Raw genomic sequence first — 24,823 nt, forward strand, 5'->3', positions numbered from 1 at the left:
CCATGTGGAACCGTATCAGATGCCTTACTGAAATCAAGGTAAATTAGATCCACTGCATTTCCTTTGTCTAATAAATCTGTTACCTTCTCAAAGAAGGAGATCAGGTTGGTTTGGCAAGATCTACCTTTTGTAAAACCATGTTGTATTTTGTCCCAATTACCATTGATCTCAATGTCCTTAACTACTTTCTCCTTCAAAATTTTTTCCAAGACCTTGCATACTACAGATGTCAAATTAACAGGCCTGTAGTTACCCGGATCCTTTCTTAAAAATAGGAACTATGTTAGCAATTCTCCAGTCATACGGTACAACCCCTGAGTTTACAGATTCATTAAAAATTCTTGCTAAATTCTTCCCGAATCACACACTAGTAAACATCACTGGTGAACTCCTCTTGCAGCAGAGCTGTATGCATATTCTTTCCCAGGCCCTATGGAAGATGTTTACTACCAACTAAAAGCCACTTGGTCCTAGAGAAGCTGAAACTAAAACCAAAAAGCTAGCAAGCGAGTGCAAAGAGAGAAAAGAAGGGGAATGGAGACAGAAGGGACTGGTCCCAGTTTGTTTAGTGTTGTTGCTATTCAATAAGGGATGGGGAAGGTATTTGTCATGTTCAAGAGCAACAAAGAAGCAGAAAAACTAAAAATAAATAAATAAATAAAGACTTTTTGAAGTCAACACATACTATTTAAAAGGGCTCTTTCAAAACCTTGATTTTTTAAAAAAAAATTAAATTTAAAACCAATAGTGCGCCCTTCAAATACCAATTGCAGAGTAAAACCTGCAGCGACTGATTTGTGTACAGCATCCAGCAAAATGAGACCCCAATCTTGGATGCTATTGTAATACATATAATGATTCTTCTTGTAGACAAATAGCACTGGAAATCTCAAAAACATGACCCCTCTTAAAGTGTTTCATTTAAGAGAGAAAGTGGGATGTGACAAATATCTCCACTCACCCGCTTCTGAAGTCATTCTATTTAAAAAAGCCTCCAAATTTATGTCTGTACAGATTTTTAAACAAGAATCCACCTGCAATCTAGGTATCTATTTCTTCACCTCATCATCAGCCACTTCAGTTCTCTGCAATGCTCTGTTACTTGATTATTGCACGTCTTAACTCATGAGAGAAATTACATATATGTTTTTAAATATATGTGACATGTAGAAGACGTACATAAAATGTACACATTTCCATTTCGCCCTGAAGCATACTTATAACCACCCTGAAGCAACCCCTCTGCCTCACAGATTCCAAAGTAATTCTCATCCAGCCTTCTTTGGTTAGAGTGCATCTTGCAGGAAGACCAATAATAAAATGCACTGAACTCTATGCAAGCCTAACAAGGGTAACTCAGCACTTTGGCAGCATGCCATATTCTCAGATATCGTGACTAAACTGAAATCACCTGCCCGTATGTTTCAAGACTCTCACTGCATCCTCTACTTTAAAACAAGATTGATATGTTCTTTTTATTCTGTTGCCCAAACTTCTCAAGAGTTGACAGTTACTTAACAGACACCCTCAATGGCATGTGTATATTTATACAGACTCATATTAGCAATATTTTAATGTCAAATCACCATACTGTCCTTATCCAAGTCATTTCACAATACTGAAAAAGGCATTTGTTTGAATGTTTACTTTCAAAACATTCCATTTTGAAATGCCAAGTTTGATATTTTTCAAAATTAATACCAACTCCCTGCACTTTCACAGAAAATACAAGTTAGAGTATAATGTAGTTTAAAATATCAGTTAATGACAGCTTCCACATATGTAAAATCCCTAAGATTTATTCAAATTATTATGATAAACAGCCATTTTTACTGTAAGTTAGCCAACGAACAGAATAAGAACTAGTATTTTAGTTTCAAACTATTAAGGCAAGGGGTTCAGAAACCTTTTCATAATGTAAATCACAAAACACCTCTCATGTACCACTTTCCCACCCATTTGCAATCACATAACATTCCTTGGGGAAACTACATGGAAAAGCAATATTAGGAAATTATTTTTATAATTTTGGCAGTCATCTTAAGCACTTTAGTAACTGGAAGTAATTGCAAGCACTACATGACTAGCCAGTGGTCTCCTGACCACAAGCAATTGCTCTGCGGACCACCAGTCCTCTGAAAGACTACAGTTTAAAACTTACTTAAGGAATCTAAAACTATTCCAATTATTATGTGAGGCAAATATAAATGTAGGTTGGTAATTCTTTAAAAAACTATTGATACCCCGGTTGCAATAGCAATTCTTTATAATTAGAGGATTTCATTTAAAATAAATCAATGTAAATAAAAGTACAAAATGTCTAAGCTATGAGAAAAAAATAATAGTTTTTAGTATTGTATTATACCTGTAACATCTTCTGGATCTGTTACAACAATGTGCGCATTTAATTCCTGTAATTTATGATGCAATTCTTCCAATTTCTTGTTTGATTTTTTCAAAATGTTGTCCACATAAGCCAAGTTTTTTTTATCTGTTGTGACCTTTCTCAGATTCTCTGCTCCTTCCTTGATTTTAAGTTCCTTCCTTATTTCACGTTTGATTTGGTCCTTTATTTCATCCAACTTCTGTTGTACCATTGTGTCTGAGAAGTCCAATTTTTGGCCAATGCTTACATTTTCCGAGACTAGAAGACTTCGGGCATCCCCCTACAGGGAAAAGAAAAGCATAACCAGAGGTTAGCTGCTTGCATGACTAAAAACACTAGGCTTATATCCAGAATATGTTAGACACTCACCTTGAGAAGCCGTTTACTAAATATTTCTCTGTCATGCTGCCCCGACAAATCAACAAGCCCATAAAATTGTAAAAGTTCACTGAAGTTATGCTTTACAAGTAACAGATTTGTTTTAAGTCTAGTGACACCTTTACCCTGCCCTTTTTTTTTTTTTTTTAATGGAAAGAGACTTAAATACCTCTGGATTTGTCATGCACACATGCCTTGCCTTGGAGCCAACATCTGTATTTTTTCCAGATTTAATTGAGAGTTTTAGTAGACTAAGTGGATCTAAGCAGTAACATTTAATTCTTACAGTTAGTAACAAAGAAGAATTCCTATACATTTACTTAGAATTTCAGTAGTTACCCTATTTAAAAGTACTGAAAAACAAAACAAAACAAATAGAGCAACCATTTCATAGGCTTAAAGAAACACTGCAGTGTTTATAGATACTAGGTATTTTGGAACATATGTTACTCAAATGCAAGTTTCTCTTTCTGATTTGCTTCTTTTAAATTTTTATTTAGCAGGATTTAAAACATGAAATAAAAGTTGCAACTTCCTTTCTTGGCATAGATAGATGGGCAGAGGAGGAGATGAAAGTATGAAGAATAATTGATCAAAATAAGTTCCTGTAAAGCATAGGAGTGGAGAGTGACATACAAAATAGTTATTTAAATTACAAGTGTGGTTCAAAATATTTTGTTTGTGTGGATCCTACTTATTCTACATGTATTCGCTGGGGCTGTGCCTGTACCCTGCATACCCTCATGCCCCATTCACCTTGGGTATACAGAGCAAAGCAGCCCTCACAATTTCAGTTCCCTTGCTAATTCAGAAACCCAGTAAAGATGGATTCGGAAGGAACAGGAATGGAGTGCAGGTTGCGGATGCCACACCGACAAAATAGTTCAAAGAACCAGTTACCGTAAAGTAAGACTGAGTCTTTATCCATGTAGATCCCCTCCTTATGATAACTAGCTATTAGTTCCCAGATTAATAGGAGGAGGGTCTAAGGAGTCTTTATCTACAGCTAGCTAAATAACGATTGCAGAATTGATCTACTAATTTGGAATCTGATCTAGTCTCCAAATCCAGGGCATAACATTTAGTAACAGTATGTTACTGAGCTGTAAGTAGCTATCCTGCAGATGTCCGATACAGGAATATTTCATAGGTATGCTAAAGAGGTTTCCAAGGCTGTTGTTGAAAGGGAGCCCTGACTGTTGAAGGAAGGTGTATATCTGCTAGTTAGTAACAGATTGATCCACTTGGATAATCTCTGGGAAGAAATGGTTTAACATTCTAAAGCTCTCCCTAACGGAAAGAAAGCATTTGGATAAGGGTTAAATGCGGTGGGGATGTTCCGTAAGAACTATTTTAAGTTCCAAGGATGGGAAAGGCTATTTAATGGAATGACAGGTGTGAACCATTTTTTAAAGAAATTTTTAAACAGTGGGATGAAAGAACATAGAATTCTGAATGTGAAGGCGACCGGCTGAAACGGCAGCTAAATGGACTCTAATGGAGCGGATGGTGAGGCCCTGTAGCCTGAGGTGGAGGATGCAATCCAGAATCTTGGGAACAGAAGTTTGCAATGGATCCAGACCTTGTTGTGAAGCCAGATACAAGATCTCTTCCACTTTCATCAGTAGACTGATCTTGTAAAGGGTTTCCTTCTTTGTGTCAGGGATTGTTCTACAAGTCCAAGACAGCCTCTCTGTGGGCTCATTCAGCCAACTTCCAAACAGGTACAGGGATGGAGACATGGATGGATAATTTGGCCTTGACAGTAAATCCTGCAGATTGGAGAAACAGAGGTCTTATGAGCTTGTGTATTAGAGTGACTGGAATTAAAACAGAAAAAGGGATGAGAAGCATTGTGGAGGGACTCTGGCATGGTAAATTCTCTGATGCAGAAGACAAATTTTTTGTTCTTGCAGGTGGCAAAAATAGATCTATCACAGGGAGCCCTATCTGTGGAATAAAAGCTTGAGAATGGAATCTATTAGTCACCACTCATGGCTGGCTGAATACTTTCTGCTGAAGTAATCTGCCAGATAGCTGTTTGCTCCTAGTAGGTGAAGAATCATGGGAGTTATCCTGTGAACATGGCAACATTTGCACACACACACACGCACTCACACAGCTATTGTTATACTACAATGGAGACATTATCTGTCAGGATCTCCACTGTTCTTTTCAAGAATGGTGGAAAACTCTGGAAGTTAGCTGAATAACCCAGAGTTTGAGTACATTGTAATGGAGCAAGAACTCTCTCCAGGACTACACTGCTTTGAATTTGTAGGCGGTTTTGATAGATGCCTCCATGGCTGGTTGGGAGGGGACTATAATCAGCATCACCATGGGAGGTTGTGGTGCAGAATGGTACTCCTTTGCAACTATCTGTGGGTTTGTCTACCAGTTCAGGGAAACTTGTATGGTTCCAACTCTTATAAGTTAAGTTTGGTGGTTGGAAAACATACCTCAGCCACGCAGAGGCATCTCATAAGTGCATGATGCCATGTGATACAATAATTTGAGAGTTTCTTGTTGCTCTTTCAAGATTATACCTGAAGCTGGAGATGATGGGTATGATTGACTGAAATCTGTCTAGAGGGATTTTGCCTTTGTTGACTTAGAATCTAGAAGATCCCCTATAAATTCTATGGATTTTGTTGGAGTGAGATTATTATTTATCATTCACTCTCAGACTGATGGAGTGAGTAAATTGCATGCGGTGGAATAAATTTTCTGTACCCTGGATGAATCGCTGTGTGACAATAAGTGTCCTGAAGTTGAGAGGCGTAAACCAATCTGAGCTTCTAGAGAGGATATGATGAAGGCTGGTGTCACCATTCTTAATTTAAATCAGCATATGAATTTGTGTAGTCACTTCAGGTACCTGATAGTTTCTTCTGGGAATAAGTAGTAGTGGGAACAGAAATCCTTCCCTACCCTCTGAACATCTGGGTACTACTTCTGTTGCTTCTAGGTTGTAGTAAGGAACCCACTTCCTCGTTCAGCTTTCTCTTGGAAGATGCATTTCTGAAGAGGGATCAGGGATTGGGTATGGGGCAAGGACTAGACCGGTATGGAGTGGCCTTCTGTAATAATCTCCTATACCCATTGAACTGAAGTAATTACAGCCCAGGTTTAAGAGATATGCAAAAGGCAGAAATCAAAAACGGAGCAGACAGAAAACTCCTCAACTTCAACCTGCCATATGGAAGATAATGCAGTGAAGGTAGTAGAGGAAGAAGACAGGGCTCATGTGGGAGAAGCATGACTTCCTATAGAAGTGTAGTCAGCAGCCCTCTGTTGCTGACAGGAGGAAGTTCTCTGTCTGAACCGGGCCTCAGGTTTCCTCCTAGTTGCAGGTGTACAGATACCCAAGAATCTCAGTGTAGCCCTAGAGTCCCTTAGGGTATGTAACAACTCATTTGTGAAGCAACTAAACAGGTCTGGCCCTTTGAAGGAAAGGTCTTCAATATCTGTTTGGACCTCTTTAGGAATCCCCAGGACTACCCTCTTCTTGGCAAAGCCTAGGACCACTGAACAGGCTGCTGTATCAGGGTCATCCAGGACTAATTGGCGGAAAGTTCTGTCTAACTTTCAAACTCCCTCTGAAATGATGGATCTCAAGACAGCCCTCACTTCCTGTGGGACCTTGTCAGTGAATGATGACACTCTTTGTCCCAGGTCCTGTAGTCATATTTAAAGACTAGGGCTTGATAGCTGCTTATTCACAGTTGGAAGACACTGAGAGGCAGGCCTTTCTGCTTAGAGGTCAAAGTCTCTTGGGATCTTTTGTCCTTGAGTGGTTTTAGGTAGTCCTGTCTTCTCAGATTTCTCCTATGCTGCAGATACTGCTAGATCTGGGAGTCAGATGCAAGTAGACGTCCTTAGAGTGGCGTGGTGGTGGAAAGGAGACATGGTATGTTTTCTCTGATTGTTTCAGTGCAGAAAGTAAAGGCTGGAGTTTGCCAAAGGTGTTTTGTGCGCTCTAGAACTCCTTCATTTATTGACATTGTCAATCTGCCAGGGAAAGTAGAATGGTGAACAAAGTGTATGTGCTTTTTCCTGTACCACAGATAATTGCGTGTCCTGTGTCTGCTGTCCTTCCTAGTATTCCTGAAAGGACTTGAAGTTGTCAGATAATAGTATTGTAGTGGATATCACCAGAGGATAAGGATGTAAATATAGTTTAAAAAAATTTAACTGTTTAAACGATTAAAATATTTTGTTTAAATGGTTAACCAATTAAAGGGCTGCTCCAGCCGCTGGGGCTGGCCAGTGCAGGGCTGCTGGGCCGGCTGGCCCGTGGGTTTAACAGTTAAGGCAGGTTAACCGGTAAGACTAATGCTTACCAGCTAACATTTACATCCCTACCAGAGGAATGCAGATTGTTCAGAGAAAGGGTTGAGGGAAGTCTCTTCTGGATGTTTAAAAAGCCCAACAATATCTTCTACCTCTACATCCTGAGCCTCTGCCTCCTCCTCATGTTGTTCTCTCTATCATTCCCTAGGGAGGTCTACCTCATTGAATGGTCTATTCAGGAACCTAACTGATGAAGGCAACCTAGGTTTGTAGGAAGAATGAGAGTGCAACTCCTAGATCTAGACAGGGCCCCCCAGAATGCCCAGAAAGGCCAAAGTGGTAAGTTAGAGGGGTAAGACTGAAAAGGCCCAAGATGATGTTTTTCAAGGCATGTCAGGAAATCTGGGTGGAGGGCCCTCAAAATCTGATGGCAGTGATTTTGAGTGTGATCTGGGGGTTGCTGCACTAGAGTAATTCCTGCGAGGAGAAAGTAAATGGATGTCAAGCGAAGGGTCTCTGCTTGACTCTAGAAAGCGAGTGAGAGAACAGGGAAGGAAGAGAGAGTAGTAGTAAATACATTCTAGAAATATTGCCAACCTATAAGTGGTAGGATAGGAGATTACCAGTACCAAAATTCTTCTGGTGCCGGAGAGATCTGTGCCAATGGCATCAGTACTGAGGCTGGTGCTGGGTCCTCAACCTCAGAAGTCAGAAACAGATCTGCTGGTATCATTAAGGATTCAGGCACACCCTCGTTACTAGATCTGGTATGTGCCAGTGAGGAGTCTTTGCTGGTAGAAGGCTTCAGTGCTGGAAGTTCCGCTCTGCCAGGTGAGGCAAAGAATCAGCCCCACTAGCCTGTCCGGTGCAATCAGGCCTCTGAACTTGTGACTTAGAAGAGTCAGGAGGGTCCATGACATTCTGTTAATACCTCTGATCTCTCCCATTGCAGAGAAGAGGATTGGTGCCATGAGTCACCCTTAAAGCAGAGTTCAGATCTGCCTTGCTTTAATGTGATGGAGGTGGTACCAGAATTTGGCAATGAGCTCCCAGCCAGTGCCAAAATTGGTCTGGAGAACAGAGAGCAGCTGACTAAAGTAGTTGGAGACTCTCTCTCATTACCAGCAATAGAAGTCTTCAAGGGTAGAGTCCCTATTTATAAGGGCACTGAAAAAGTGAATCTTTAGGAGGGAGAGTTCCTTTTCTGAATTAGAGAAATGTCTTTCCAAATCAGACACTTTCTTCATTGACTGCACCAGCAGACAGATCTTTAGAAAAGTATATTTGGAAAAGTGAGCTCCACTCAGTGAAGATAGATGAGCACACAGACCAACAGTCTGGAAAGTGACTCTTGCCCAAACAGAAGAGGCAGTCTGTGTCCACTGGTTAGAGGAATATCTCTGTCATACAACAGGCATGGCTTGAAACTGGAGGGCTTAGGTTTGGCCATTAAGCAGAAAGGTGCCTAGGCACCAACTAATAGTCAGAAGAAGGAAAGAAATAAAATAAAGATGAGGCTGCAAACAGGGCAGAAAAGTGTATCTACAGTAGTTCTAGTAATTACTAATAGTTACAAAATTGATTTGATGACAGGGCATTACAGGATGACAGACAGACACTGCTGAGTTTGTCTTGCTGCCAAGTGAAAGGTGGTCAGGGACATTCTGTCTTTTATACTCTTGGGTGCGGGGGGGGGGGGGGAATAGGGAAGGATACGGGGCATAGGTGTACTATAAAGCTACAGAAACAGACTCAACTACAACTTGTTAAAATTATATGCAGGTTCTCCTCTGTACAAATACACTAACCCACTTAAAAACAAAAACAACAACAAAAAACACCTTTTACCAGAATACTTCCAGCCTAAATAAAATCCAGGCATTAGCTGCCATTTTTGTAAAAAGAAGCACCTCCTAAATAATAAGAGTAGCAAGAATCACCATCTTGCCTTGGATTTGTTGATGAGTATGCATGGGACAGAAGAACAACAGATAAGCACAATTTTTCATTGTTTAATTGCTTAAGCAACTCAAGGAAGTTCATGCAAATGTAGTTGTACTGTACAGTGCACAAGAAACTTGTCTGACTTGTGGAGAAACAACTTATCCTAGTACAAACTAAAATAAGATCAGTAGGACAGATTCATTATGCATACACAATGTGACTATAGCATAGTTGTATATGTAGGTATGTGAGGAATCCACATTATCTGCCAGAGTACTAAATAATTGCTATCAAGATTTAATACAAATACTTATGGCCATTGTGGAGGATAGGAACAGTTGGTACCTGGAAAAGGAAGCAACCAGCCACATTTTGGTGACTATTTTATGTAATTACTATGCAAGTTTTGTTTCAGGCACTTGCTTGTATTTATGTAGAGAGTGAATCTAAAAATTACACCGTGATCCCTGGTTTCCGAATTCACCACAGGGCATAGAAATCTAGTAGTGTAACAGTTAATCTCAAGATTTAACATACAGTCCTCTGGCTCTTAAAAAAAAAACCACATCAAAATACAGCATTTTCTTTGGGTTGTTCCCCTACCACCACCACCACCACCAAATACATTAATTTGCACTTGGCTTTCTAGCCAAACACAGTCCATTTACTATAGTCATGAGCATCCTAGAAATAAAATTAAAATAAACAGAAATAAGTTGATCTCTACTGCACTTCAGAGCATAAAGTCCTATTCTGAAATTTACAAAGTTCACTGGAGGGGAAAACAGGTAGTAAATGTCAAAAGTAAGTATTATATAAACAATGTAACATTAGCACCCAAAGTATGCTAAGATCTATTTGCAAGGAATGTACATACAATATGTAGCCATTTAAAAAAACCTAGGTCCTCAAAACAAAGTAGTCATAAAATAAATTAATTGTAGAAGTTAGATCTAGAAACATGTAGTGTGAAAGAACAGGTTAAGGACTATTTAGAAAAGCTGGACAAGCACAAGTCCATGGGGGTCGGATCTAATGCATTCAAGGGTGCTGAGGGAGTTCACTGATGTGACTGCAGACCCATTAGCCATTATCTTTGAAAACTCATGGCGATCGGGGGAGGTCCCGGATGATTGGAAAAAGGCAAATATAGTGTCCATCTTTAAAAAAGGGAAGAAGGAGAATCTGGGGGAACTACAGACTGCTCAGCCTCACTTCCGTCGGTGGAAAAATCATAGAGCAGATCTTCAAGGAATCCATTTTGAAGCACTTGGAGGAGAGGAAGGTGATCAGGAACAGTCAATATGGATTCACCAAGAGCAAGTCATGCCTGACCAATCTGATTGCCTTCTATGATGAGATAACTGGCTCTGTGCATATGGGGAAAGTGGTGGATATGATATATCTTGACTTTAGCAAAGCTTAAAATATGGTCTCCCACAGTATTTTTACCAGAAAGTTAAAAATGTATGGATTGGATGAATGGAGTACAAAGTGGATAGAAAGCTGATTAGATCATCGGGCTCAAAGGGTAGTGATCAATGGCTCGATGTGTAGTTGGCAGCCGGTATCAAGTGGAGTGCCCCAGGGGTCTGTCCTGGGGCCAGTTTTGTTCAACAACTTCATTAATGATCTGGATGATGGGATGGATTGCACCCCTCAGCAAGTTCGCGGATGACACTAAGCTTGGGGGAGAGGTAGATAAGATGGAGGGTAGGGATAGGGTCCAAAGTGACCTAGACAAATTGGAGAATTGGGCTAAAAGAAATCTGACGAGGTTCAACAAGGAGAAGTAGAGAGTCCTGCACTTAGGATGGAAGAATCGCATGCACTGACTGCTACAGGCTGGGGACTGACTGGCTAAGTGACAGTTTTGCAGAAAGGGACCTGGGGAAAGTGGACAAGATGGGGGTGAGGCCAGAGATGAGGAGTTTGGGGTGCAGGAGAGGGCTCCAGGTTTGGGGGGGACTCAGGGCTGGGGATTGGGGTGCGGGAGGGGGTCAGGGCTCTGCGCTGGGGGTGCAGGTTCTGGGGTGGGGCTGGGGATGAGGATGGATGGATTTGGGGTGCAGGAAGGGGCTCCAGGTTTGTGGAACTGGCCAATGGGAGTGCAGAGCCCATGCTCAGGGTGGAAGCAGTGTGCGGAGCCCCATGGCCCCCTCCACCTAGGAGCCAGACCTGCTGCTGGCAACTTCTGGGGCACAGCACAGTGTCAGAACAAGCAGGGACTAGCCTGCCTTAGACGGGCAGCTCCACCGATGGGACTTTTGACGGCCCAGTCAGCAGCACTGACCAGAGTTGCCGCGACCCAGTTTTACATTCCACGACCCAGTTTTGGGTCGCAACCCGTCATCTGAAAACCACTGGACTAGCCAGTTCTTTGACAAGTCCTTCAATGTTCCATGGGATTCTCAAAATAGCTGAAGGGTTTCTTAAGTGTTAAAAGTAGAGTGAGGGCAACTTTAAAATTATACACCTTCTTCTGACTCTTCAGTGTGTAAATCAGAACAACTCAACAATCAGTAGAATGGGTGTGAATACGGCTAAGCCTACAGTAGTGTAAGATAGTTTAATTTACACCACTTTATGCATCACCTCTAAATTTGGCCCAGCGTGACTGTGTATCCCAATGCTAAACAATTCACAGCGCCCATCTTGTTACTAATAAGCATAACAATAGAGTCCAAGATGTCCTATATTCTTGGTAAGTATATCAATGATGAGGTAGAGTGTAAAGAAAGAAGTAGTGATGGAACGGATAAGAGAGTCTGTCTGGGAAAAAATCACACTGGGGAAGAAAGCTACTAGAGCCTCCTCTGGGATAGTGCTTGGGGTGAGCTATAGACCACTGGGATCCAATTTGGATATGGATAGAGACTTCTTTAATGCTTTTAATGAAGTAAATACTAATGGGAATTGTGTGATCATGGGAGACTAACTTCCCAGATACAGACTGGAGGACAAGTGCTAGTAATAACAACAGGGCTCAGATTTTCCTGGATGTGACAGCTGATAGATTCCTTCACCAAGTAGTTGCTGAACCAACAAGAAGGGATACCATTTTAGATTTGGTTTTGGTGAGTAGTGAGGACCTCATAGAAGAAATGGTTGTAGGGGACAACCTTGGTTCGAGAGATCATGAGCTAATTCAGTTCAAACTAAATGGAAGGATACACAAAAATAGATCTGTGACTAGGGTTTTTGATTTCAAAAGGGCTAACTTTAAAAAATTAAGGAAATTAGTTAGGGAAGTGGATTGGACTGAAGAACTTGTGGATCTAAAGGCGGAGGAGGCCTGGAATTACTTCAAGTCAAGGTTGTAGAAACTATCAAAAGCCTGCATCTCAAGAAAGGGGAAAAAAACTCATAGGCAGGAGTTGTAGACTTAACTGGATGAGCAAGCATCTCAGAGAGGTGATTAAGAAAAAGCAGAAAGCATACAAGGAGTGGAAGATGTGAGGAATCAGCAAGGAAAGCTACCTTACTGAGGTTAGAACATGTAGGGATAAAGTGAGAAAGGCCAAAAACTATGTAGATTTGGACCTTGCAAAGAGAATTAAAACTAACAGTAAAAGGTTCTATAGCCATATAAATAAGAGGAAAACAAAGAAAGAAGAAGTGGGATCGCTAAATACCGAGGATGGAGTGGAGGTTAAGGATAATCTAGGCATAGCCCAATATCTAAACAAATCCTTTGCCTCAGTCTTTAATGAGGAGCTTAGGGATAATGGTAGGATGACAAATGGGAATGAGGATATGGAGGTAGATATTACCACATCTGAGGTAGAAGCCAAACTCGAACAGTTTAATGGGACTAAATCGGGGAGGCCAGATAATCTTCATCCAAGAATATTAAAGGAACTGGCACATGAAATTGCAAGCCCATTAGCAAGAATTTTTAATGAATTTGTAAACTCAGGGCTTGTACCGTATGACTGGAGAATTGCTAACATAGTTCCTACTTTTAAGAAAGAGAAAAAAAAGTGATCCGGGTAACTACAGGCATGTTAGTTTGACATCTGTAATATGCAAGGTCTTGGAAAAAATTTTGAAGGAGAAAGTAGTTAAGGACATTGAGATCAATGGTAATTGGGACAAAATACAACATGGTTTTACAAAAGGTAGATCTTGCCAAACCAACCTGATCTCCTTCTTTGAGAAGGTAACAAATTTTTTAGACAAAGGAAGCGCAGTGGATCTAAATTACCTCTATTTCAGTAAGGCATTTGATACGGGTCCACATGGGGAATTATTAGCCAAATTGGAAAAGATGGGGATCAATATGAAAACTGAAAGGTGGATACGGAACTAGTTAAAGGGGAGACTACAATGGGTCATACTGAAAGGTGAACTGTCAGGCTGGAAGGAGGTTACTAGTGGAGTTCCTCAGGGATAGGTTTTGGGACCAATCTTATTTAATCTTTTTATTACTGACCTTGGCAGAAAAAGTAGGAATGTGCTAATAAAGTTTGCGGATGACACGAAGCTGGGAGGTATTGCCAATACAGAGAGGGACCGGGATATCCTACAGGAAGATCTGGATGACCTTGTAAACTGGAGTAATAGCAATAGGATGAAATTTAATAGTGAAAAGTGCAAGGTCATGCATTTAGAGATTAACAACAAGAGTTTTTGTTATAAACTGGGGACGCATGACGAGGAAGTAACAGAGGAGGAGGATGACGACGACCTCAGAGTATTGGTTGATTACAGGATGACTGTGAGCCGCCAGTCTGATATGGCTGTTAAAAAAGCTAATGTGGACTTGGGATGCATCAGGCGAGGTATTTCCAGTAGAGATAAGGAAGTGTTAGTACTGTTATACAAGGCACTGGTGAGACCTCATCTGGAATATTGTGTGCAGTTCTGGTCTCCCATGTTTAAGAAGGATGAATTCAAACTGGAACAGGTACAGAGAAGGGCTGCCAGGATGATCTGAGGAATGGAAAACCAGTCTCCTTTCATAAGACCAAGAGCTTGGCTTGTTTAGCTGAAGCAAAAGAAGGCTGAGGGGGAAATAGGATTTCTCTCTATAAATATATCAGAGGGATAAATACCAGGGAGGGAGAGGAATTATTTAAGATCCGTACCAATGTGGACACAAGAACAAATGGATATAAACTGGCCATCAGGAAGCTTAGACTTGAAATTAGATGAAGGTTTCTAACCATCAGAGGAGTGAAGTTCTGGAATAGCCTTCTAAGGGGAGCAGTGGAGGCAAAAGACATATCTGGTTTCAAGACTAAGCTTGATAAGTTTATGGAGGAGACGGAATAGCCTAATTTTCGCAATTAATTGATCTTTGACTATTAGTGGTAAATATGCCCAATGGCCTGTGATGGGACGCTAGATAGGATGGGATCTGAGTTACTACAGAGAATTCTTTCCTGGGTGCTGGGTGGTGAGTCTTGCCCACAGGCTCAGGGTTAAGCTGATCGCCATATTTGGGATCAGGAAGGAATTTTCCTCCAGAGTAGATTGGCAGAGGCCCTGCGGGTTTTTCGCCTTCCTCTGCAGCGTGGGGCACGGGTCACTTGCTGGAGGATTCTCTGCACTTTGAAGTCCTTAAACCATGATTTGATGACTTCAATAGCTCGGACATAAGTCAGGGGATTTGTTACGGGAGTGGGTGGGTGAGATTCTGTGGCCTGCATTGTGCAGGAGGTCAGACTAGACGATCATAATGGTCCCTTCTGACCTTAAAGTCTATGATTCTATAAATGCCATCACTGATGATACAGTAGCCAAGTACAAGATATACAGCAAATGCAAAAAGAATGCATATGCACCACAGCAACTTTAAGAGATTCCCGTTTGCCTTTGGTCCAAGGCTGGCATAGATCTACTTGTATTAAATGGAAAAGATCATTTTGTTAGTGGACTTTTACTCAAATTCAACCACCGTGCAACAACGTAACAAGTAAGGTGATAAGACACTCAGTTACAGCTTACTTATCATGGGATTTTACGTTAGTTAATACATAAGGGTCCACAATTCACAAGTGGATCATCTGGCAATTCTGATACATCAGTTCAAGTATACCATGTCAAGCCTGTACAAATGGGTTAGCAGAGAAATCATTGCAGGCAGCAAATAACTTGATTTTAAAAGCCCAGGAAAATTCAAAGGATCCAAACTTTGAGCTGTTGGAATATAATAATGTAAAGTGCTTTCCACAAGGGGCAAGATGTCATGTTTTACAAAATGCTGCTTTTATTGCAGAGTGTCATGCTGACAAAGAAATAAAATGCATTCATGAACACACACCTGAAGGTCCAAAGCCTTAGTGCCAACGGCAATTCCACTCTGTTCAAGCAGGCAACAGAAACCACCCACACATTCCCTGATGAGGATTACCATAATATGGAGGAGTCCTCACTGGCTATAGAGTCTGCATAGCTATTTCCTACTCTCTCCCTCCCAGGTTATGTGTCGGGGCAAGAGGGTGCAGGGATAAAGAATAGCTGAACCACCGTTAGCCGGCACAAGCAAGAGGAGACTAAGCTGTTCTAAAACTGGGCTGGAACACAGACTCCATGAGCTACAACTGGTTATTGGTTCTGTGTGTCTCTTTTTCCCTCTGGTAGCTTCATGCAAAAAAGGAGATATCTTTTGGTAGGTGCTTCCACAGCCTGTACGGAAGCAGCCCTACTAGAATGTGTTATCACCCTTTGAAGAGGGTGAATGCCTGCAGTCTCATAGCAAATGACAAGATATCCATCTCAACAGTCTCTGAGCTGAAATTGTGGATCCTTTGGATCTATTCGCAAAGGAGATGAACAGCTAGGGATCTTTGAAATTGCTCAATCCTACCCAAAGTAGAAGGGCAACACCCTTCTAACATCCAGGACTCCTGCGGAAGAGTTATGTGGCTTCAGAAGAAAAACACTTCTAGATAGATTGATTCACGTGGAACACCAAGAGACGCTTAGGTAAGAATTTAGGATGTGGGCTTATAGAACCCTTCTCCTTGATGAAAAAAGAAAAGGAGTACTTGTGACACCTTAGAGACTAACCAATTTATTAGAGCATAAGCTTTCGTGAGCTACAGCTCACTTCCTCAGATGCATATCGTGGAAACTGCAGCAGACTTTATATATACACAGAGAATATGAAACAATACCTCCTCCCACCCCACTGTCCTGCTGGTAATAGCTTACCTAAAGTGATCATCAGGTGGGCCATTTCCAGCACAAATCCAGGTTTTCTCACCCTCCACCCCCCCACACAAATTCACTCTCCTGCTGGTGATAGCCCATCCAAAGTGACAACTCTTTACACAATGTGCATGACAATCAAGTTGGGCTATTTCCTGCACAAATCCAGGTTTTCTCACATCCCCCCCAAACCATACACACACAAACTCACTCTCCTGCTGGTAATAGCTCATCCAAACTGACCACTCTTCAAGTTTAAATCCAAGTTAAACCAGAACATCTGGGGGGGGGGGTAGGAAAAAACAAGAGGAAACAGGCTACCTTGCATAATGACTTAGCCACTCCCAGTCTCTATTTAAGCCTAAATTAATAGTATCCAATTTGCAAATGAATGCCAATTCAGCAGTTTCTCGCTGGAGTCTGGATTTGAAGTTTTTTTGTTTTAAGATAGCGACCTTCATGTCTGTGATTGCGTGACCAGAGAGATTGAAGTGTTCTCCGACTGGTTTATGAATGTTATAATTCTTGACATCTGATTTGTGTCCATTTATTCTTTTACGTAGAGACTGTCCAGTTTGACCAATGTACATGGCAGAGGGGCATTGCTGGCACATGATGGCATATATCACATTGGTGGATGTGCAGGTGAACGAGCCTCTGATAGTGTGGCTGATGTTATTAGGCCCTGTGATGGTGTCCCCTGAATAGATATGTGGGCACAGTTGGCAACGGGCTTTGTTGCAAGGATAAGTTCCTGGGTTAGTGGTTCTGTTGTGTGGTATGTGGTTGTTGGTGAGTATTTGCTTCAGGTTGCGGGGCTGTCTGTAGGCAAGGACTGGCCTGTCTCCCAAGATTTGTGAGAGTGTTGGGTCATCCTTTAGGATAGGTTGTAGATCCTTAATAATGCATTGGAGGGGTTTTAGTTGGGGGCTGAAGGTGACGGCTAGTGGCGTTCTGTTATTTTCTTTGTTAGGCCTGTCCTGTAGTAGGTAACTTCTGGGAACTCTTCTGGCTCTATCAATCTGTTTCTTTACTTCTGCAGGTGGGTATTGTAGTTGTAAGAAAGCTTGACAGAGATCTTGTAGGTGTTTGTCTCTGTTTGAGGGGTTGGAGCAAATGCGGTTGTATCGCAGAGCTTAGCTGTAGACGATGGATCGTGTGGTGTGGTCAGGGTGAAAGCTGGAGGCATGTAGGTAGGAATAGCGGTCAGTAGGTTTCCGGTATAGGGTGGTGTTTATGTGACCATTGTTTATTAGCACTGTAGTGTCCAGGAAGTGGATCTCTTGTGTGGACTGGACCAGGCTGAGGTTGGTGGTGGGATAGAAATTGTTGAAATCATGGTGGAATTCCTCAAGGGCTTCTTTTCCATGGGTCCAGATGATGAAGATGTCATCAATATAGCGCAAGTAGAGTAGGGGCTTTAGGGGACGAGAGCTGAGGAAGCGTTGTTCTAAATCAGCCATAAAAATGTTGGCATACTGTGGGGCCATGCGGGTACCCATAGCAGTGCCGCTGATCTGAAGGTATACATTGTCCCCAAATGTGAAGTAGTTATGGGTAAGGACAAAGTCACAAAGTTCAGCTACCAGGTTAGCCATGACATTATTGGGGATAGTGTTCTTGACGGCTTGTAGTCCATCTTTGTGTGGAATGTTGGTGTAGAGGGCTTCTACATCCATAGTGGCCAGGATGGTGTTATCAGGAAGATCACCGATGGATTGAAGTTTCCTCAGGAAGTCAGTGGTGTCTCGAAGGTAGCTGGGAGTGCTGGTAGCGTAGGGCCTGAGGAGGGAGTCTACATAGCCAGACAATCCTGCTGTCAGGGTGCCAATGCCTGAGATGATGGGACACCCAGGATTTCCAGGTTTATGGATCTTGGGTAGTAAATAGAATATCCCAGGTCAGGGTTCCAGGGGTGTGTCTGTGCGGATTTGATCTTGTGCTTTTTCAGGAAGTTTCTTGAGCAAATGCTGTAGTTGCTTTTGGTAACTCTCAGTGGGATCAGAGGGTAATGGCTTGTAGAAACTCGTGTTGGAGAGCTGCCGAGCAGCCTCTTGTTCATATTCTGACCTATTCATGATGACAACAGCACCTCCTTTGTCAGCCTTTTTGATTATGATGTCAGAGTTGTTTCTGAGGCTGTGGATGGCATTGCGTTCTGCATGGCTGAGGTTATGGGGCAAGTGATGCTGCTTTTCCACAATTTCAGCCCGTGCACGTCGGCGGAAGCACTCTATGTAGAAGTCCAGTCTGCTGTTTCGACCTTCAGGAGGAGTCCACCTAGAATCCCTCTTTCTGTAGTGTTGGTAGGGAGACCTCTGTGGATTAGTATGCTGTTCAGAGGTATTTTGGAAATATTCCTTGAGTCGGAGACGTCGAAAATAGGATTCTAGGTCACCACAGAACTGTATCATGTTCGTGGGGGTGGAGGGGCAGAAGGAGAGGCCCCGAGATAGAACAGCTGCTTCTGCTGGGCTGAGAGTATAGTTGGATAGGTTAACAATATTGCTAGGTGGGTTGAGGGAACCATTGCTGTGGCCCCTTGTAGCATGTAGTAGTTTAGAAAGTTTAGTGTCCTTTTTCTTTTGTAGAGAAGCAAAGTGTGCGTTGTAAATGGCTTGTCTAGTTTTAGTAAAATCCAGCCATGAGGAAGCTTGTGTGGAAGGTTGGTTTTTTATGAGTATCCATAGATACATAGGAGAGTGAATTTGTGTGTGGGGGGGTGGAGGGTGAGAAAACCTGGATTTGTGCTGGAAATGGCCCACCTGATGATCACTTTAGATAAGCTATTACCAGCAGGACAGTGGGGTGGGAGGAGGTATTGTTTCATATTCTCTGTGTATATATAAAGTCTGCTGCAGTTTCCACGATATGCATCTGAGGAAGTGAGCTGTAGCTCACAAAAGCTTATGCTCTAATAAATTGGTTAGTCTCTAAGGTGCCACAAGTACTCCTTTTCTTTTTGCGAATACAGACTAACACGGCTGTTACTCTGAAACTTCTCCTTGATGTATACCATAAAGGAGGAGCTTAAAAACTGCCATCAAGGCACCTGTTTCCCCAACTCTAAATGCCAGTGTGATAGCTACTAGAAAGCCAAGCTCCAAGATACAACCGCATTTGCTCCAATCCCTCAGACAGAGACAAATACCTACAGGATCTCTATCAAGCTTTCTTAAAACTACAATACCCACCTGGTGAAGTGAAGAAACCAACTGAGAGAGCCAGAAGGGTACCCAGAAGTCACCTACTACAGGACAGGCCCAACAAAGTAAGTAACAGAATGCCACTAGCGGTCAACTACAGCCCCTAACTAAAACCTCTCCAGCGCATCGTCAAGGATCTACAACCTATCCTGAAGGATGATCCCTCACTCTCACAGATCTTGGGAGACAGGCCAGTACTCGCTTACAGACAGCCTCCCAATCTGAAGCAAATAGTCACCAGCAACTACACACCACACAACAAAAACACTAACCCAGGAACCAATCCCTGCTACAAACACTGTTGCCAACTCTGGCTGCATATCTACTCAAGGGACACCATCACAGGACCTAACCACAGCCACACGATCCGGGGCTCGTTTACCTGCACATCTACCGAAGTGATATATGCCATCATGTGCCAGCAATGCCCCTCTGCTATGTACATTGGCCAAACCGGACAGTCTCTACACAAAAGAATAAATGGACACAAATCAGACATCAAGAATTGTAACATTCAAAAACTAGTAGGAGAGCACTTCAATCTCCCTGGACACTCAACAACAGACTTAAAAGTGGCAATTCTTCAACAACAAAAAAATTTAAACAAACAGACTTCAACGAGAAACTGCGGAACTGGAATTAATTTGCAAACTGGACACCATCAAATTAGGCCTGAATAAAGACTGGGAATGGACAGGTCACTACAAAAAGTACTTTTCCCTCTCTTGATATTCACCCCTTCTTGTCAACTGTTGAGAATAGGCCACGTCCACCTTAATTGAATTGGCCTCGTTAGCACTGACCCCCCCACTTGGTAAGGCAACTCCCATCTTTTCATGTGCTGTGATATTTATACTGCTTACTGTATTTTTCACTCCATGCATCTCACGAAGTGGGTTTTTGCCCATGAAAGCTTTTGCCCAAATACATCCGTTAGTCTCTAAGGTGCCACAAGGACTCCTCGTTGTTTTTGCTGATACAGACCAACACGGCTACCACTCTGAAACCTACTAGGAAGGTCATTTTCACAGATAAATAAAGTATAGAACAGGTTGTCATAAATTGAAATAGATGTTTCATAAGGTAATTGAGTACCAGGTTGAGGTCCCAGGTCAGGGTGAGAGCTCTACTCAGCGGGTAGAGATTCCCCAAACCCTTAATAAACCTGGATGATACAGGATGAGCAAATATTGAAAACCCCTGTGTAGTCAGATGAAAAGTTGATATTGCAGCCAGACCTTAACTACCCCAATTTCTTCAGATCCAGCAGATAATCCAGGATGACTGAAAGAGGCACAGATCCAGGCAGGAAGTGGCAATGACAGCACTAGTGGAATAATTTCTTCCATTTCTGCAGGTAAGTAGTATGGGCTGATTTCCTACTATTCAGTAATACCTGTTGCACTTCCGCAGAGCATGAGGATTGATTCTAACCTTGCGACCCAGTCAGGAACCATGCTCGGAGGTGGAGAACCAGGGTGAAGGCGTTTTGGAGTGAACCATGTGACCCACATCTTGTGAGAGGAGAAAACGAGTGGTCAGGACCTTGAGCGTTGAAGACACAGATGCAGGAGGTAAGGGTACCAAGTTTGTCTCAGCCAGGTTAGTACAAGTATAACCTTGGTCCTGTCCTGTCTGATTTTGTTCACCACCCTCAGTATCAGCGGAGTTGGAGGAAACACATAGAGCAGACTCTTCTTCCAGGACAGAAGAAAGACATCCCCCAAGGAGTGGTGGCCCAGATCCCCTCTTGAGCAGAAAAGACGGCAATTCTTGTTCCTGGAGGTGGTGAAGAGATCCACCTCTGGAAGACCCCATCTTTGGAATAAACTGTGGAGAACTTGAGAGTCTAGCTCCCATTTGTAGTCCTGTGAGAAGTGTCTGCTGAGAACCTTGGCTGGGGTGTTCTGAATGCCTGGGTGATAGACCACCAAAATTTGGATTTGATGAGCCATGCATCAGTTCCATGGTTTCTCAACACAGAGAGGGGGATCTTGCTCCTCTCCGCTTGTTGATCTAGAACGTGCAGGACACATTGGCTGTCATGACCCTGATTGATTTGCCCCAATGAGAGGTAAGAAATGGGGGCAGAGATTCCTGGCAGCAATCTGTTGGAGCTCAGGGATGTGCAGATTGGTTTCCTGAGTTGTCCATTTGCCCTGAGTCATGAGAGCATTGAGATGAGCTCTTCATCTCAACAGCAAAACATCTGTTGTTCATGTTAGTGATTGAGTCGGGTGACAGAAGGGAATGCCCATGAAGATATTGAGTTCATCTTTCCACCAATCCCAGGAGTTCCTCACTTGTAGAGGAGCCATCACCTGTCTGTTCAAGGTGTCTTTGACTGTAGAATAGGTCATTCTGAACTAACTTTGAAAGCAGTGCAGGCGTAGCCTTGCATTATTGGTCGTGAAAGTACAAGCTGCCATGCACCAGCTGAAGACTGATGACTATAAGGAACTAAGGACTCCCATGGCAAAATTAGGTGGAGAACAAGAAATCAGAGGGGGAATGTAATACTTTTTATCTGCCCTTTTGCATGTTGGTGGAATAGTAGCAGGTGTTTGCCACACAGCCTTAGTTGGATCCAGGAGCACCCCAAGACCACCACCACACTGGGCGGCATTGCTGACTATGTTGTGAATCGCTCTCAACTTCAAGTGGAATTTGAAGAGCATCAGCTACCCTCTTTATGAGTTTTAGAAATTGCTGAAAATCAGCCGTAGAACGTGCTTGAGGCATAATTGCTTCATCTGGAGACAAGGTAAGATGGGCATTCAAGGGGTGGCCTCTTTATCAGCCCTGGCCTCCTGTTCCTCAAATATCTCCTCCTATGCAGGGAATTGGTTGGGGAAAAGAGGACTGAACAACCCCAGTCTCCCTTTGAGATGGTACTAGTGGTCTGGAGAATTGCTGTCGGTAAGCAGCCCAGGGATCCCAATATGGTCATTGGGGAACCCATAAGGAAGTGGAAACGGCATATAAGAGGTTGGTTCCACATCTTTGATGAGGGTCACAATCTTCCCTTTGACTGTATGAGAATGTGTTCCAACAGGATATGTTGGGGAAACCTAGGAGATACTGATTGAAAGTCTCCTTCATCCTCCTAAAAATCATCCAATGGAGGAACCCCCAGAAAAAAGCATGGAGAGTCCTGAGGTACCAGAGGATGGTAGCAGTCCAGAGACTGAAATCTCAGTACCAAAAGATGCTCAGCATCCATGAGGAGTAGGGACTCTGGCTCATCTGTTATGGACTGGTCCCTTGCATGTCTAAATTCTTGAGGTACTGAGTAAAGGAATTGGTACCAACATGATAGCTAAGGATGTGGTAGCCAAAGCTGATGGCACTGTCAATGGTGGACGTACCAATGCAGGTGCCAAGGAAGCCTGGTGCTGCTGTTTCCTCAGTATGGAAGATGCCAAATGAGTAAGTGCCAAAAGCAGGGCAGAGCCCAATGGTATCAGACGGAGGTGCTTAGGATTGCTCTCCTTGTCCCTGGTCTAGGGTACTAAGCTCTGTGAGAGCCATGTATCTCCCTTAAGCTCCAGGGCTTTCCAGCTCTGCTGGAATCAGAGGTGTCCTTCAAGTCAACGCTACTGAGCTGAGAGGTCGAGGCTTCAGAGACCGTAAATCTTGCAGGGGACTTGGGCTTTTTTTTTTTACCCTGGAGCAGGATCCTTCAGATGAGTCTGTACTCCTCCTTCTGGGAGCCCTCTCAGAAGCCTCCAGTGACCTCCTGTTCTTAGAGGAAGCCTGCACCAAGGTAGAAGGGGTGCTGGATCTGTCCAGAGACTGATGAATGGGAGCACAGGATGTCTCCTGACCTGACTCAGATGTTGGCTGAAGTGAGCACTCCATCATTAAGAGTCTGAGACTAATTTCTCTGTTCTTCCCTGCCTTTGACCTCAGGGCTTATCAGAAATTGCACTTCTGGGAGATGTGGGACTCCCCAAACAACAGACACACTTAGTGTTGCTCACAGGCATAACCTTTCAACAGGAGAGGCAGAGTTTGAAGCCTGGCAAGCCAGGCATGCCCTGCCAGGAAGACAAGGCTCCCCAAGAAGAAACAGGAGGGGAAAATAAATAAATGCAATCCTCTCACTACTAACACTTATCTAACTAAGTGTAACTACTACTAACAACTAACTAATCTTAACTATAAGAAGAAGAAATAGCATAGGCACATTCTGAGACCCTAGAGCTCCATCTCAGGCCAAGGAAGTAGAGAAGGAACTGAGGGTGGTTTGCCCACACATCCCTATATAGACTCAGTGTCCACCACGAAGAGGCTGAATGGGTACTGCAAGCAGAAAAATCTCCATTCGAAGGCTCAAGAGAAGCATGTACACCTGAAGTGGAGCACCCACAAGGACACTACTTAAAAAAGAAACATATTTCAGTTTGTAGTCAGACTGAAATTTTGTTAACACAGTAAGCCCTCAAGGGTCACAAATGAGATACCACTACTTTAAGAACTAACATATAGGAAAACACAGAACTAGCTATCTTACTGCAGTGGCTTAATGAGCTCAACCTCTCCTGGGTTGCTAGCTTGAAGACTAACTATTTAAACACTTAAAATTCAAGATGGTAGGCCTTTAAATCTCTGCACACCAGGCAAAAGCTTTTCAAGAATGCTTACTAAAAGTAAGAGTAGCACTTTTGGTATCTATTCTAGCAATGTGGTGTTTTGTAGCCTTTATGGAGTCTATAGTGCCTGATACAGGGAAGTGATTACTGATGCCAGCCAACGAAACTCAAATTCCTAACCCCTTTCTCAGTTAGTTCTGAACCAAATAATGCATGAATCAGCCTCTTGGGCAAACTGAATTTACTATTCAACCTGCAATTTAAAATGTATGGAAAAAAAAACCACCCTAAAACTGATGAAGAATGGAAACTTGATGCTGTTTCCTCTGCTGGGGAGAGATTAGCATGGAGTTGAAGGCATCAAGATATCAATGCTGCAACTGAGTAAAGGGAAGCAATTTCAATTTCAAATGAGATTCTCCAATTTCCACTGCTAGCAGGAAAAGGACAGCCCTACAGTCCAGAATTGATACTTATGCTGTAGTGACCTTTTTGATAGCATGGTGTATCTGAATTGTTTTATCCAATTTATTCACCATAAGGAATATGGAGCAGAAGAGAGTTCTGATTTAATTGTAACAGGTGGAAACATGAAGAGTTTTCAGTTCTGGTATGCTTTGAAGCATTTAGTTTGCAAGACAATGACAACAAGGTGTTGTCTATTCACAAAGTGTTGCTTAGAGAGGGAGTGCTGTCTTTTCTTCCTAGGTTCTGATTAAGGAATTTATTTAAATCATAAAAAAAAACAACCAACAAACAAAAACAAAAAACCAACAACCCATCTACCTTTAGTATAATTTGGAACATGAACAGAGAACAGTTTGGATATGAACCTAGATTTTTCAAATAGCCATATTAAGAAG

General features: G+C 42.6%; 1 protein-coding gene across 8 annotated transcripts in view; it reads right to left on the reverse strand.

Annotated features, from left to right (window-relative positions):
• The window catches only part of PKN2 (protein kinase N2), a 136,166-nt gene that overhangs the window by 78,939 nt on the left and 32,404 nt on the right, over positions 1-24,823 (reverse strand). For all 8 annotated transcript variants that reach the window (XM_073357145.2, XM_073357144.2, XM_073357141.2 and 5 more), the window contains exon 2: positions 2,366-2,666. In XM_073357145.2, coding sequence (XP_073213246.2) covers positions 2,366-2,666 — 301 coding nt within the window. The remainder of the gene's footprint in view (positions 1-2,365; positions 2,667-24,823) is intronic.

The sequence above is a fragment of the Lepidochelys kempii genome, chromosome 8, assembly GCF_965140285.1.
Source record: "Lepidochelys kempii isolate rLepKem1 chromosome 8, rLepKem1.hap1, whole genome shotgun sequence".
NCBI classification, from domain to species: Eukaryota; Metazoa; Chordata; order Testudines; family Cheloniidae; genus Lepidochelys; species Lepidochelys kempii.